General features: G+C 60.9%; 1 protein-coding gene across 1 annotated transcript; it reads left to right on the top strand.

Annotated features, from left to right (window-relative positions):
* The first annotated feature begins 1068 nt into the window (after nt 1-1068).
* Nucleotides 1069-12241, top strand: LOC127689704 (mucin-4-like). The gene is made up of 5 exons (XM_052189343.1): nt 1069-1251; nt 1407-1586; nt 1780-7823; nt 7899-8489; nt 8562-12241. The coding sequence occupies exons 1-5, from the start codon at nt 1080-1082 to the stop codon at nt 12027-12029; spliced, it is 10455 nt and encodes a 3484-aa protein (XP_052045303.1). The 5' UTR covers nt 1069-1079; the 3' UTR covers nt 12030-12241.
* Nucleotides 12242-15324: the final 3083 nt, after the last annotated feature.

The following is a 15324-nucleotide window of genomic DNA, read 5'->3' as shown; positions in this document are numbered from 1 at the left end:
AATTCACTCTGCAATCATCTGGATATCTTTCTCTGCTTCTTCATTCCTAGTCTCAGGTCTCTGGATTTAAGAGCACTGGGGGGAGGGGCGGATGGAGAAGGGCTGGAGCCGAGGGAAAAGGGAAGGAGGAGAAAAAAAAATTCTGTTGTTTAGAGAAAAGGTTACAAATGTAACCTTCTCTCTGCTTAAGAAGCCAGGTGTGTGGAATGGCCTTTATTAAATGTGCTTTCTTTTTGCACCTGCAGAGCTGTTTCTAGAAAGTAAAAGAAATTGGAAGCCCAGCATATCGAAGCATGTCGTTTTTTGAGGGGAAGGTGTATTTTGAGATAGTTTCTCTGTGTAGTCCTGGCTGTCCTGGAACTTGCTCTGTAGACCAGAATTCAGAGATCCTCCTGCCTCTGCCTCTGCCTCTGCAGTATGGGCATGCAAAGGCAGGCGCCACCACTGCCTGGCAACTGCAGCGTGTCTTAACGCCTACCCGGGCAGTTTATTTAGTAAGACCTGTTTTAAAACCAAAAGCAACAGAAAAAACAATTTTAAAGTATATGGAAACTTGTACCAGGGGGAGGCAACTCAGAGCTAAGGCACAGGGGCTGGGAAACTCAGTTTTTCTGGAGACAGCTCTGCCTATCCTGGAATTCGCTTTGTAGACCTGCGTGACCATGAACTCAAGGGATCAGAGTCTTTGCCTCTGGCGGTGTTGAAATTAAAGGCTTTTGCTAGCACAGCCCAGGCCTATGTGAGATTAAATTGGCCTTGAAATCAGGTGACAGGTCTATTATCATCTCCCTGGGTTTTGACTTAGGATGTCTGATCTTCCCAACTCACCTTAAAATTAGAAACCAGCTTCTCTCTCTAGGGGCTGCAAGCTGCCCCTCCCCCACCCCAGGTGCTGCCAGTGAGGCCTTGAGCATAGGTGGGGCTTCTGGGAAGGGGGAAGCGAGGCCTGAGATTTTATTGGAAGGATTTAAGCCGGAAGGGGCCAGCAAACAGCCCTTGAAATAGGGCTCTGAGATCAGTTTCTTTGACTTCACTGATCTTGAAGTTGCATAGGTCTTCTGCAGTGAGACTGGTACAGTATGGCCGCGGCTACTCTGAAGAAGTTTAAGACGCTCGTTCCGCTTAATTACAAAGGAGGTGACTCCTTTGAAATTGCTGGAGAGACTGAACTGCCCTCGTGGTTCCGCGTCGAGTCACTGGTACTACCAAAAAGAATCCAGGTGGAACCTTGGCTCCTGGAACACATGTTTGGTAAGTGAACCGGAAAGGTAAAGGTAACCTTTCCCTGACCCCCATGTACACCCTGACTGCGTATGTTATTCTGTATTGAATAAGCCTCACCTGTGACTCTGGCCCCAAGAAATGGAAGCCACCTCATGCTCAGGTTCCCCCTGCTCCCTGACTAGGTGAGGACGGAGATTACATCCTGCATATTGAAAGTATGATGCGTGCCGCGATTCATGTGAACGTCTGGGGCCATGAAAAGCGAGCTGATATTTGGATATTCGGAGTGCCTAAGTTACAAAGGGAAGTTGCGGCGATGCTCAATGACCTGGCTCACGATGCCCGTTGGAAACTGATGGAAGGTAAGTATGGGCCAAGTGGGTAGGGCTATCCTGCCCCACAAGTCTTGGCTCCTTGGGAGGGCTCCACCTTGGGAAAGCGAGTTTTGAAGATGTTCTAGAAGGCCCCGTGTTTAGGAGCCCTTAAGCCCTACTCCTTCAGGTTTCAGGGAGGTTGTCCATATTGGCCTCCTTACACTGCTTTCTCCCAACTTAGCTGAGGCTCTGGAGGCTGGAATTGAGCGTCGTGCTCTTGAGGAAGCCCGTCGTCGTCAGGCTGCTGCCCAGCACGCTCCCGTGACAGTCCCCGAGGCTGCCACCGAGCCTGCTCCCGTGACAGTCCCCGAGGCTGCCACTGAGCCCGCTCCAGCGACTGCCGGTGATGCTGCCACCAAGCCCGCTCCAGCGACTGCCGGTGATGCTGCCACCAAGCCCACTCCTGTGACGGTCCTCGAGGCAGAGGCTGGCGAGGCTGCCACCCAGCCTGCTCCCCTGACAGTCAGCGAGGCTGCCTCTGAGCCTGCCACCAAGCCTGCTCCCGTGACGGTCCCCGAGGCTGGCACCAAACCCGCTCCCGTGACCATCAGCAAGGCTGCCACCGAGCCCACTTCCGTGACGGTCCTCAAATCGGCGGCTGGCGAGGCTGCCATCCAGCCTGCTCCCGTGACGGTCCCCGAGGCTACCACCAGGCCCGCACCAGGGAAGGCTGGCGAGGTTGCCACTGAGCCTGCTGCAGTGAAGCTCCCTGAGGCTGCCACAGAGCCTGCTCCAGCGAAGGCCTGCAAGGCTGCCACCGAGCCCGCTCCCGTGACAGTCAGCGAGCGTGCTCCCGAGACTGCAGGTGAGGCTGACAACAAGCCCACTCCGGTGACAGTCAGCAAGGCTGCCACCGAGCCCACTCCGTTGACAGTCAGCAAGGCTGCCACTGAGCCCACTCCCGTGACAGTCCTCAAGGCTGCCACCAAGCCTGCTACCAAGCCCACTCCCGTGACAGTCCCCAAGGCTGCCACCGAGCCCACTCTGGTGACAGTCAGCAAGGCTGCCACCGAGACCACTCCGGTGACAGTCAGCAAGGCTGCCACCGAGCCCACTCCGGTGACAGTCAGCAAGGCTGCCACCGAGCCCACTCCGGTGACAGTCAGCAAGGCTGCCACCGCGCACGCTCCTGTGATGGTCCCTGAGGCTGCCACTAAGCCTGCTCCCATTACGGCAGGTGAGGCTGCCACTGAGCCCACTCCCGTGACAGTCCCCGAGGCTGCCACCGAGCCCGCTACTGTGACCGAGTCTATTCCAGCGATGGTGGGCAAGACTGCCCCCAAGCCTGCTCCCATGACCGAGCCCACTCCAGCGACGGTCACCGAGGGTGCCACCAGGCCCGCTCCAGGGAAGGACGGCGAGGTTGCCACTGATCCTGCTCCAGTGAAGATCCCGGAGGTTGCCACCGAGCCCTCTCTGGTGACAGTCAGCCAGGCTGCCACCGAGCCCACTCCGGTGACAGTCAGCCAGGCTGCCACCGAGCCCACTCCGGTGACAGTCAGCAAGGCTGCCACCAAGCCCACTCCGGTGACAGTCAGCAAGGCTGCCACCGAGCCCACTCCGGTGACAGTCAGCAAGGCTGCCACCAAGCCCACTCCCATGACAGTCCACAAGGCTACCACCGAGCCTGCCACCAAGCCCACTCCCGTGACAGTCCCCAAGGATGCCACTGAGCCTGCCACCAAGCCCACTCCCGTGACAGTCCCCAAGGCTGCCACCGAGCCCGCTACTGTGACCGAGCATATTCCAGCGATGGCGGGCAAGACTGCCCCCAAGCCTGCTCCCATGACCGAGCCCACTCCAGCGAAGGTCACCGAGGGTGCCACCAGGCCCGCTCCAGGGAAGGATGGCAAGGTTGCCACTGATCCTGCTCCAGCGAAGATCCCGGAGGTTGCCACAGAGCCCACTCTGGTGACAGTCAGCAAGGCTGCCACCATGCCCACTCCGGTGACAGTCAGCAAGGCTGCCACCGTGCCCACTCCGGTGACAGTCAGCAAGGCTGCCACAGAGCCCACTCCGGTGACAGTCAGCAAGGCTGCCAGCGAGCCCACTCCGGTGACAGTCAGCAAGGCTGCCACAGAGCCCACTCTGGTGACAGTCAGCCAGGCTGCCACCGAGCCCACTCCGGTGACAGTCAGCCAGGCTGCCACCGAGCCCACTCCGGTGACAGTCAGCAAGGCTGCCACCGAGCCCACTCTGGTGACAGTCAGCAAGGCTGCCACTGAGCCTGCCACCAAGCCCACTCCAGTGACAGTCCCCAAGGCTGCCACCGAGCCCGCTACTGTGACCGAGCATATTCCAGCGATGGCGGGCAAGACTGCCACCAAGCCTGCTCCCATGACCGAGCCCACTCCAGCGACGGTCACCGAGGGTGCCACCAGGCCCGCTCCAGGAAAGGACGGCAAGGTTGCCACTGATCCTGCTCCAGTGAAGATCCCGGAGGCTGCCACAGAGCCCACTCTGGTGACAGTCAGCAAGGCTGCCAGCGAGCCCACTCCCGTGACAGTCAGCAAGGCTGCCACCGTGCCCACTCCGGTGACAGTCAGCAAGGCTGCCAGCGAGCCCACTTCGGTGACAGTCAGCAAGGCTGCCACCGAGCCCACTCCGGTGACAGTCAGCAAGGCTGCCACCGAGCCCACTCCGGTGACAGTCAGCAAGGCTGCCACCGAGCCCACTCCGGTGACAGTCAGCAAGGCTGCCACCGCGCACGCTCCTGTGATGGTCCCTGAGGCTGCCACTAAGCCTGCTCCCGTTACAGCAGGTGAGGCTGCCACTGAGCCCACTCCCGTGACAGTCCCCAAGGCTGCCACCGAGCCCGCTACTGTGACCGAGTCTATTCCAGCGATGGCGGGCAAGACTGCCCCCAAGCCTGCTCCCATGACCGAGCCCACTCCAGCGACGGTCACCGAGGGTGCCACCAGGCCCGCTCCAGGGAAGGACGGCGAGGTTGCCACTGATCCTGTTCCAGCGAAGATCCCGGAGGTTGCCACAGAGCCCACTCCGGTGACAGTCAGCCAGGCTGCCACCATGCCCACTCCGGTGACAGTCAGCCAGGCTGCCACCCAGCCTACTCCGGTGACAGTCAGCCAGGCTGCCACCGTGCCCACTCCGGTGACAGTCAGCCAGGCTGCCACCGTGCCCACTCCGGTGACAGTCAGCCAGGCTGCCACCGAGCCCACTCCGGTGACAGTCAGCCAGGCTGCCACCGAGCCCACTCCGGTGACAGTCAGCAAGGCTGCCACCGAGCCCACTCCGGTGACAGTCAGCAAGGCTGCCACCACGCACTCTCCTGTGATGGTCCCCGAGGCTGCCACTAAGCCCGCTCCCGTGACAGTCCCCGAGGCTGCCACTGAGCCTGCCACCAAGCCCGCTCCCGTGACAGTCCCCGAGGCTGCCACTGAGCCTGCCACCAAGCCCGCTCCCGTGACAGTCCCCGAGGCTGCCACTGAGCCTGCCACCAAGCCCGCTCCCGTGACAGTCCCCGAGGCTGCCACTGAGCCTGCCACCAAGCCCACTCCCATGACAGTCCCCGAGGCTGCCACCGAGCCCGCTACTGTGACCGAGCCTATTCCAGCGATGACGGGCAAGACTGCCACCAAGCCTGCTCCCATGACCGAGCCCACTCCAGCAAAGGTCACCGAGGGTGCCACCAGGCCCGCTCCAGGGAAGGAAGGCGAGGTTGCCACTGAGCCTGCTCCAGTGAAGATCCCAGAGGTTGCCACCGAGCCCACTCCGGTGACAGTCAGCCAGGCTGCCACCCAGCCCACTCCGGTGACAGTCAGCCAGGCTGCCACCCAGCCTACTCCGGTGACAGTCAGCCAGGCTGCCACCGAGCCCACTCCGGTGACAGTCAGCAAGGCTGCCACCGAGCCCACTCCGGTGACAGTCAGCAAGGCTGCCACCGCGCACGCTCCTGTGATGGTCCCTGAGGCTGCCACTAAGCCTGCTCCCGTTACAGCAGGTGAGGCTGCCACTGAGCCCACTCCCGTGACAGTCCCCGAGGCTGCCACCGAGCCCGCTACTGTGACTGAGCCTATTCCAGCGATGGCGGGCAAGACTGCCCCCAAGCCTGCTCCCATGACCGAGCCCACTCCAGCGACGGTCACCGAGGGTGCCACCAGGCCCGCTCCAGGGAAGGACGGCGAGGTTGCCACTGATCCTGTTCCAGCGAAGATCCCGGAGGTTGCCACAGAGCCCACTCCGGTGACAGTCAGCCAGGCTGCCACCATGCCCACTCCGGTGACAGTCAGCCAGGCTGCCACCCAGCCTACTCCGGTGACAGTCAGCCAGGCTGCCACCGTGCCCACTCCGGTGACAGTCAGCCAGGCTGCCACCGTGCCCACTCCGGTGACAGTCAGCCAGGCTGCCACCGAGCCCACTCCGGTGACAGTCAGCCAGGCTGCCACCGAGCCCACTCCGGTGACAGTCAGCAAGGCTGCCACCGAGCCCACTCCGGTGACAGTCAGCAAGGCTGCCACCACGCACTCTCCTGTGATGGTCCCCGAGGCTGCCACTAAGCCCGCTCCCGTGACAGTCCCCGAGGCTGCCACTGAGCCTGCCACCAAGCCCGCTCCCGTGACAGTCCCCGAGGCTGCCACTGAGCCTGCCACCAAGCCCGCTCCCGTGACAGTCCCCGAGGCTGCCACTGAGCCTGCCACCAAGCCCGCTCCCGTGACAGTCCCCGAGGCTGCCACTGAGCCTGCCACCAAGCCCACTCCCATGACAGTCCCCGAGGCTGCCACCGAGCCCGCTACTGTGACCGAGCCTATTCCAGCGATGACGGGCAAGACTGCCACCAAGCCTGCTCCCATGACCGAGCCCACTCCAGCAAAGGTCACCGAGGGTGCCACCAGGCCCGCTCCAGGGAAGGAAGGCGAGGTTGCCACTGAGCCTGCTCCAGTGAAGATCCCAGAGGTTGCCACCGAGCCCACTCCGGTGACAGTCAGCCAGGCTGCCACCCAGCCCACTCCGGTGACAGTCAGCCAGGCTGCCACCCAGCCTACTCCGGTGACAGTCAGCCAGGCTGCCACCGTGCCCACTCCGGTGACAGTCAGCCAGGCTGCCACCGTGCCCACTCCGGTGACAGTCAGCCAGGCTGCCACCGAGCCCACTCCGGTGACAGTCAGCCAGGCTGCCACCGAGCCCACTCCGGTGACAGTCAGCAAGGCTGCCACCGAGCCCACTCCGGTGACAGTCAGCAAGGCTGCCACCACGCACTCTCCTGTGATGGTCCCCGAGGCTGCCACTAAGCCCGCTCCCGTGACAGTCCCCGAGGCTGCCACTGAGCCTGCCACCAAGCCCGCTCCCGTGACAGTCCCCGAGGCTGCCACTGAGCCTGCCACCAAGCCCGCTCCCGTGACAGTCCCCGAGGCTGCCACTGAGCCTGCCACCAAGCCCGCTCCCGTGACAGTCCCCGAGGCTGCCACTGAGCCTGCCACCAAGCCCACTCCCATGACAGTCCCCGAGGCTGCCACCGAGCCCGCTACTGTGACCGAGTCTATTCCAGCGATGGTGGGCAAGACTGCCCCCAAGCCTGCTCCCATGACCGAGCCCACTCCAGCGACGGTCACCGAGGGTGCCACCAGGCCCGCTCCAGGAAAGGACAGCGAGGTTGCCACTGAGCCTGCTCCAGTGAAGATCCCGGAGGCTGCCACCGAGCCCACTCCTGTGATTGTTTTCGAGGCAGCGGCTGGCAAGGCTGCTGCCGAGCCCACTCTAGTGACAGTTAGCGAGGCTGCCACCCAGCCCACTCCCATGAAGGTCCCCGAGGCTGCCACCAGGCCCGCTCCAGCGAAGGTCCCCGAGGCTGCCATCAAGCCTGCTCCTGTGACGGCCAGAGAGGCTGCCACGGAGCCCGCTCTAGCGATGGCCAACAAGGATGCCACCAAGGCTGCCACCGCTCCCTCGACAGCAAGTGAGGCTGCCACTGAGCCCACTCCTGTGAAGGTCCTCGAAGTGGCTGGTGAGGCTGCCACCCAGCCCGCTCCCGTGACTGTTCTCGAGGTGGAGGCTGGCAAGGCTGCTGCCAAGCCCACTCCTGTGACAGTTCCCGAGGCTGGCACCAAGCCCACTCCCGTGACGGTCCCAGAGGCTGCCACCGCGCCCTCTTCAGCGACAGCCAGCGACGCTGCCACTGAGCCCACTCATGTGACCATCTGCAAGACTGCCATCAGGCCCTCTCTAGTGACAGCCAGCAAAGCTGCCACCGAGCCCGCTCCAGCGAAGGTCCCCGAGGCTGCCACCGAGCCCGCTCCAGCGACGGTCCCCAAGGCTGCCACTGAGCCCGCTCCAGCAGTGAAGGTCCCCGAGGCTGCCACCGAGCCCGCTCCAGCGAAGGTCCCCGAGGCTGCCACCGAGCCCGCTCCAGCGAAGGTCCCCGAGGCTGCCACCGAGCCCGCTCCAGCGAAGGTCCCCGAGGCTGCCACCGAGCCCGCTCCAGCGAAGGTCCCCGAGGCTGCCACCGAGCCCGCTCCAGCGAAGGTCCCCGAGGCTGCCACCGAGCCCGCTCCAGCGAAGGTCCCCGAGGCTGCCACCGAGCCCGCTCCAGCGAAGGTCCTCGAGGCTGCCACCGAGCCCCCTCCAGCGAAGGTCCCCCAGGCTGCCACCAGGCCCGCTCCGGTGATGGTCATCCAAGCAGTGGCTGGCAAGGCTGCCACCAAGCCCACTCCCATGACAGTTCCCGAGGCTGCCACCGAGCCCACTCTAGGGAAGGTCCCCGAGGCTGCCACCGAGCCTGCTCCAGCGAAGGTCCCCGAGGCTGCCACCGAGCCCCCTCCAGCGAAGGTCCCCGAGGCTGCCACCGAGCCCCCTCCAGCGAAGGTCCCCCAGGCTGCCACCGAGCCCGCTCCAGCGAAGGTCCCCGAGGCTGCCACCCAGCCCGCTCCAGCGAAGGTCCCCGAGGCTGCCACCGAACCCGCTCCAGCGAAGGTCCCCGAGGCTGCCACCGAGCCCGCTCCAGCGAAGGTCCCCGAGGCTGCCACCGAGCCCGCTCCAGCGAAGGTCCCCGAGGCTGCCACCGAGCCCGCTCCAGTGAAGGTCCCCGAGGCTGCCACCCAGCCCGCTCCAGTGAAGGTCCCCGAGGCTGCCACCCAGCCCGCTCCCGTGTCGGTCCCCGAGGCTGCCACCCAGCCCGCTCCCGTGTCGGTCCCCGAGGCTGCCACCCAGCCCGCTCCCGTGACTATTCTCGAGATGGCTGCTGGCAAGGCTGCCGCCAAGCCCACTCCCGTGACGGTCCCAGAGGCTGCTACTGAGCCCGCTCCCGAGATGGTCCCCGAGGCTGTCACCGAGCCCCCTCCAGCGAAGGTCCCCGAGGCTGCCACCCAGCCCGCTCCCATGACTGTTCTCGAGGCGGTGGCTGGCAAGGCTGCCACCGAGCCCGCTCCCGTGACAGTCAGCAAAGCTGCCACCGAGCCCGCTCTAGCGACGGCCAGCAAGGCTGCCACCAAGGCTGCCACCGCTCCCTCGACAGCAGGTAGGGCTGCCACCGAGCCCACTCCTGTGAAGGTCCTCGTAGTGGCTGGTGAGGCTGCCACCCAGCCTGCTCCCATGACCCCCGAGGCTGCCGCCGAGCCCTCTCCCTTGATGGCAGGTGAGGCTGCCACCCAGCCCACTCCTGTGAAGGTCCCAGAGGCTGCCACCGTGCCCGCTCCAGTGACGGTCCCTGAAGCTGCCACCGAGTCCGCTCCCATGACAGTCAGCAAGGCTGCCACCAAGCCCAAACCTGTGACAGTCCCCGAGGCTGCCACCGAGCCCACTCCCGTGACTGCAGGTGAGGCTGCCACCGAGCCCGCTCCAGAGAAGGTCCCAGAGGCTGCCACTGAGCCCGCTCCCGTGACCATCTGCGAGACTGCCACCAGGCCCACTCCAGCGACTGTCCCTGAGGCTGCCACCAGGCCCGCTCCAGCGACTGTCCCTGAGGCTGCCACCGTGCCCGCTCCAGCGACTGTCCCTGAGGCTGCCACCGTGCCCGCTCCAGCGACTGTCCCTGAGGCTGCCACTGTGCCCGCTCCAGCGACTGTCCCTGAGGCTGCCACTGTGCCCGCTCCAGCGACTGTCCCTGAGGCTGCCACTGTGCCCGCTCCAGCGACTGTCCCTGAGGCTGCCACTGTGCCCGCTCCAGCGACTGTCCCTGAGGCTGCCACCCAGCCCACTCGCGTGATGGTCAGCGAGGCTGCCACCCAGCCCGCTTCCGTGACGGTCCCCGAGGCTGCCACCCAGCCTGCTCCCGTGACTGTTTTCGAGGCAGCGGGTGGCAAGGCTGCTGCCGAGCCCACTCCAGTGACAGTCAGCGAGGCTACCACTGAGCCTGCCACAAAGCCTGCCACCGAGCCCACTCCCGTGAAGGTCCCTGAAGCTGCAACCAAGCCCACTCCCATGACAGTCAGCAAGGATGCCACTGAGTCTGCCACCGAGCCCACTCCCGTGATGGTCCCCGAGGCTGCCACCGAGCCCGCTCCCGTGATGGTCCCCGAGGCTGCCACCGAGCCCGCTCCCGTGATGGTCCCCGAGGCTGCCACCGAGCCCGCTCCCGTGATGGTCCCCGAGGCTGCCACCGAGCCCGCTCCCCTGACAGTCAGCAAGGCTGCCACTGAGCCTGCCACCAAGCCCACTCCTGTGACAGTCCCCAAGGCTGCCACCGAGCCCACTCCCGTGACTGCAGGTGAGGCTGCCACCAAGCCTGCTCCAGAGAAGGTCCCCGAGGCTGCCACCCAGCCTGCTCCCGTGACTGTTTTCGAGGCAGCGGGTGGCAAGGCTGCTGCCGAGCCCACTCCAGTGACAGTCAGCGAGGCTACCACTGAGCCTGCCACAAAGCCTGCCACCGAGCCCACTCCCGTGAAGGTCCCTGAAGCTGCAACCAAGCCCGCTCCCATGACAGTCAGCAAGGATGCCACTGAGTCTGCCACCGAGCCCGCTCCCGTGATGGTCCCCGAGGCTGCCACCGAGCCCGCTCCCGTGATGGTCCCCGAGGCTGCCACCGAGCCCGCTCCCATGAAGGTCCCTGAGGCTGCCACCGAGCCCGCTCCCGTGAAGGTCCCCGAGGCTGCCACCGAGCCCGCTCCCCTGACAGTCAGCAAGGCTGCCACTGAGCCTGCCACCAAGCCCACTCCTGTGACAGTCCCCAAGGCTGCCACCGAGCCCACTCCCGTGACTGCAGGTGAGGCTGCCACCAAGCCTGCTCCAGAGAAGGTCCCCGAGGCTGCCACCCAGCCTGCTCCAGAGAAGGTCCCCGAGGCTGGCACCGAACCCACTCCCGTGATGGTCCCCGAGGCTGCCACCGAGCCTGCTTCAGTGATGGTCGGCGAGGCTGCCACTGAGCCCGCTCCCGTGACCATCTGCGAGACTGCCACCAGGCCCGCTCCAACCACTGTCCCCGAGGCTGCCACCGAGCCCGCTCCAGTGACGGCTGGCGAGACTGCTCCCGAGCCTGCTCCCGTGATGGCCAGCAAGGCTGCAACCAAGGCTGCCACCGCTCCCTCGACAGCAGATGAGGCTGCCACCGAGCCCACTCCTATGAAGGTCCTCGAAGTGGCTGGTGAGGCTGCCACCCAGCCTGCTCCCGTGACCCCCCAGGCTGCCACCAAGCCCACTCCCTTGATGACAGGTGAGGCTGCCACTGTGCCCGCTCCAGCGATGGTCCCCGAGGCTGCCACCGAGCCTGCTCCAGCGACTGTCCCCGAGGCTGCCACCGAGCCCACTCCAGCGAAGGCCAACGAGGCTGCCACTGAGCCCGCTCCCGTGACAGTCCCCGAGGTTGCCGCCCACCCGGATCCGGTGACGGTTCCCGAAGCTGCTGCCGAGCCTGCTCCCGTGGCAGCCAGCGAGGTTGCCACGGAGCCTGCTCCCACCGAGCCCGGTCCAGTGTCATTCAGTGAGGCTACAGCCCAGCCGGATCCCGTGGTGGCCGGCGAGGCTGCTGCCGAGCCTGCTCCCCAGGTTCTCTTGGTGGCAGGCAAGGCTGCAGCCCAGCCGGATCCAGTGAAGGTCCCCGAGGCTACCTTCCAGCCATCTCCCGTGATGGCTGGAGAGGCTGCAGCCCAGCGGGATCCAGTGAGGGTCAGCGAGGCTGCCACCAAGCCTGCTCCCGTGACGGCCAGAGAGGCTGCCGCCCAGCCGGCTCCAGTGCAGGTCCGTGAGGCTGCCCCGCAGCAGACTCCTGTGGAGGTCGCTTATACTACCCGGTTGGCTCAGTTGAAGGCTATTGAAGCCTTCACCCAGCACACTTCAGGGGAGGCCCATCAGATTGGCAATGGGCAGTCTCCCATTGAAGTCTGTGAGGCTGCCACCGGGCAGCATTCTGTAGATGCCTCCTCCGAGGCCTTGTCCCAGAAGTGTCCTGAGGCTTTTGAGTGGGGGACCCAGAGTTCTTTGGATGACAGCTATGTCATAATTCAGCTGCCAGAGGTTGACTGGGAGTCATTTATCATATTATAAATGCATCTCTATTGTGAGCCGGGATAAAAAGTATACATACCTGCAAATCTAGAACCTAGAAGCAGGGGGCTAGCTTGGGCTGAGTAAGGCAGTGGTCTTAAACCTCAGCCTGCCTAAGACTCCCTTCATCTTTCTTTCTGGTTGTTTGTTTTTTTTTGCCCTAGGAATTGGGAAGAACGGAGTAGAGCTGTTTTGTTTCCTCCTGTGTTAAATGTTTGCAAACACAATTTAAAGTATTCTAATAAAAAATTTGCATTCCTGAGGTCTGTGTTTGAATGGTGGAGTGGCAACAGAGCTCCTCCAGCTGCCAAGTGCTGTTGGATACCTTTACTTTTCCTGTGGAGGGTGGAGTGCCTTAGATAGTTGGCCCCCCATCCTGGCCACACCCAGGATCAGATGCTTCCACTGTGCTAATTAACCCAGTACATCTGGTGGGCTTTGAAGGGCCGTTGAGTCTCCTGACTAGATCTTGAGCAGACTGTGGTGTGAAACCTTGTTTGGTTGTGGGTCTCATAGAGACTGGCCCAGCAGGCAGGGAGCATGCAGGGACTGGACCTAGCCACCCCTCCCCCCACATTTGTAGCAAATGTGCAGCTTGGTTTTGTGGGTTGCCTAACAAATGTGTGGTGTGGTTGGCTTGGGCTCTGTTCCCTGCCATTGGAACTGCCTGGGTGGGCCTCAGTGGGAGAAGAGGTACCTAGTCCTGCTCAGACTAGATGTCCCAAGGTCTGGTGGTACTCAAGGGTGAGGGGCTCCCCTTCTCTTAGAAAGGAGGGGGCATTGGAGGGAAGGATTTGTAAAGATTGGGATTTGGAGGAGAGGGGCTATGACTGGCATGTAAGGTGAATTAAACTGAAAGGATTGTTATCTAGTTGGCACTAGCAGCTTCAGACTTTGGCTAGTGTCTCTTTGGGAGGAGGGGGATTTATTGTAGGAGGGTTGGGACTAACTGCAAAGCTATCAGCCTCTGGATTGATTCCCTAGGGGCATGTGGCCTATCTGAGGAGGGGAGGCAGCTGAGTGCCTTTGAGTAGTTTGAGCAGAAACATTCAAGTAGTGGGGCTAGCACCTGGTTGTGATGGATGGCAGGTGGCAGGGTTTGGCAGTGCAGGCCTTTATACCCAGCCCCCGGGAATCTGGGCCAGGAAGACCTCAAAGTTCAGGGTCCAGCTGATAGAGTAGCAAGTTCAGGCCAGCTAGAGCTGCAAAGTCTCCAATTCTAGAAGATTATCGTGGAGGAGGGGAGAGTAAAGGGTAGGGCCGGCACACAGGAAGCAGAGCTTCTGTGTTCTGGATGACAAAGCTGGGTATAGAAATGATTCTGAGGGTTGGGTACCAAGTTTAAGGAACCTTTACTTGGGCATGGTCTGCGGTCTGCTCTATGTGGCGGGGCCTCACTGTATAGTCCGCAATTGCCTCATAAATGACAGGAATATAGGAGTGTATCACTGTATCTAGTGTTAACCCTGCCATTCACCAGAAGAACTACGTTAATCCTGGGATTCACCAGAAGAAAAACCGACTCCACCATTTCAGGCCAAATTTAAAGCAAGTATTTATTAAATATTCAATACTGACCAAGCAGAAGTGGACTTTGGTCAGGAACATTTCCCAGGAATTTTCCAGGTGGAATGGCTTTGTTTTGCCGGGGCTCTTAAGGGTAGAGTTATAGGCCATCTTACTTTCCCACAAGGCTTACCTCCCAAGAACTACCAAGCATTTCCAGCATTCCTGGAAATTCCCTGCTTCCTGGGCAGGTGGGGCTTACAGGTTAATTTTGGGCACCACACTGGCCAATTCTAAAGATTTAAAACCATAACAACTATAAATGGGTTTCATGCTGACAGTGCACATAACATGGACTTTGATTTGACTACATTTGCCAGTTATTACCTTTGTCTCTGCTTTTATGTCTTTGAATTTATATTCCCTGTAATGAGAAAGTATATATTAGTTCTGAGACAGCTTGTTTTCCTTGGTATGCTGCAGTTCATCTGTTCAGTAAATGCCCACCCTCCCTTCTTGTTTCCCCCCCAGCTTCCCAAGTGGTGGGACAATAGGCTCTTGTGTTGGGAGGATAGGAAGATAGGGGTTGTGATGGTCTCCTGTAGCCCAGGCTATCTAGTTCCTACATAGTGGAAGATGACTTTGAACTTAGGGTTTTCTTGCCTCTGTCTCCTGATGCTGGAGTTACAGTGCACTAGCACATTAGCTTTCCCATGTCCTGTTTACAAGAAAGACAGCCGCAGATAGTGAATGAAATGGATAACGAAACCCAAGTAGCTACTCTGGCCATTTATTCTAAACTGCTAAGGCTCGGTGCTCAGGGAGCAGAGAGAAGGGACCAGGGTGGGGTATCTGCTGGATTCTAAAGGGTTGGGTGCCTGGGAGGGAGGGAGTTTGGGAGTAGACTAGCATTTGGGAGAGGCTAGCATTGACCTTGTTTGGAACTTGCTCCTCAGGCGTATGTTAATGGAGCCTTACAACCACTTGCCAGAGATAAGAAGAATGGCTCCTTTCAGGAAGTAGGAAATGTATTCCAAGGCCTGGAAGGAATTCTGGCTTTTATCTAAAAGTCTGATTCTGGGAAGAGGGATTTCTAAACTGGTTCAAATGGAGGAACACTCTGCACTCCTTGAATAGGCCTAAAATGGGCTAAAACATCCTACCTCGCTCCCCTCTCCACTCTCTACCAGAATAATGGGATCACAGGTCTGAGTACTATGTCCAGTACATGAGCTTCAAATGTTAAACTGGGTGGTAGTGGCTCATGCCTTAAATCTTAGCACTCAGGAGGCAGAGGCAGGCAGATCTCTTTAGAGTTCAAGGCCAGCCTGGTCTACAGAGTGAGTTTTAGGACAGCCAGGGCTACACAGAGAAACCCTGTCTCGAAAAACAAACAAAAAAGACATCCAAAAAACTTTAAATGTGATGTCCTTTATATGTAATTTGTATATTTATACATACAGAAGAAATACATGAAGAAATGTGAAGTTTTAAACTTAAACAGGGACCGGAGAGGTGGCTCAGCATGAACTGTTGCTGCAGAGTTCACCCGCCAGCACCCACATTTGGGTGACTCACAGTGGTCTGTTTCTCCAGCTCCAGGGAACCCAATGCCGCCTTCTGGTCTCTGTAGGAATTGCACTTGTGTGCACAAATCCACACACAGATACATTACACACTTCAAAATGTACAAATCTTCCCAAAGAAATCACTGGCTAAAGATGTCTCCTGGTGATGGTAGAATACCTGTCTGGCAGGTGCGGGGCTCTGGGTTCATCTCCAGCACTTA

The sequence above is a fragment of the Apodemus sylvaticus genome, chromosome 7 (assembly GCF_947179515.1).
Source record: "Apodemus sylvaticus chromosome 7, mApoSyl1.1, whole genome shotgun sequence".
Lineage (NCBI taxonomy): Eukaryota > Metazoa > Chordata > Mammalia > Rodentia > Muridae > Apodemus > Apodemus sylvaticus.
Note: the sequence above shows the minus strand (reverse complement) of the source record. Positions and strands in the feature narration are given on the sequence as shown.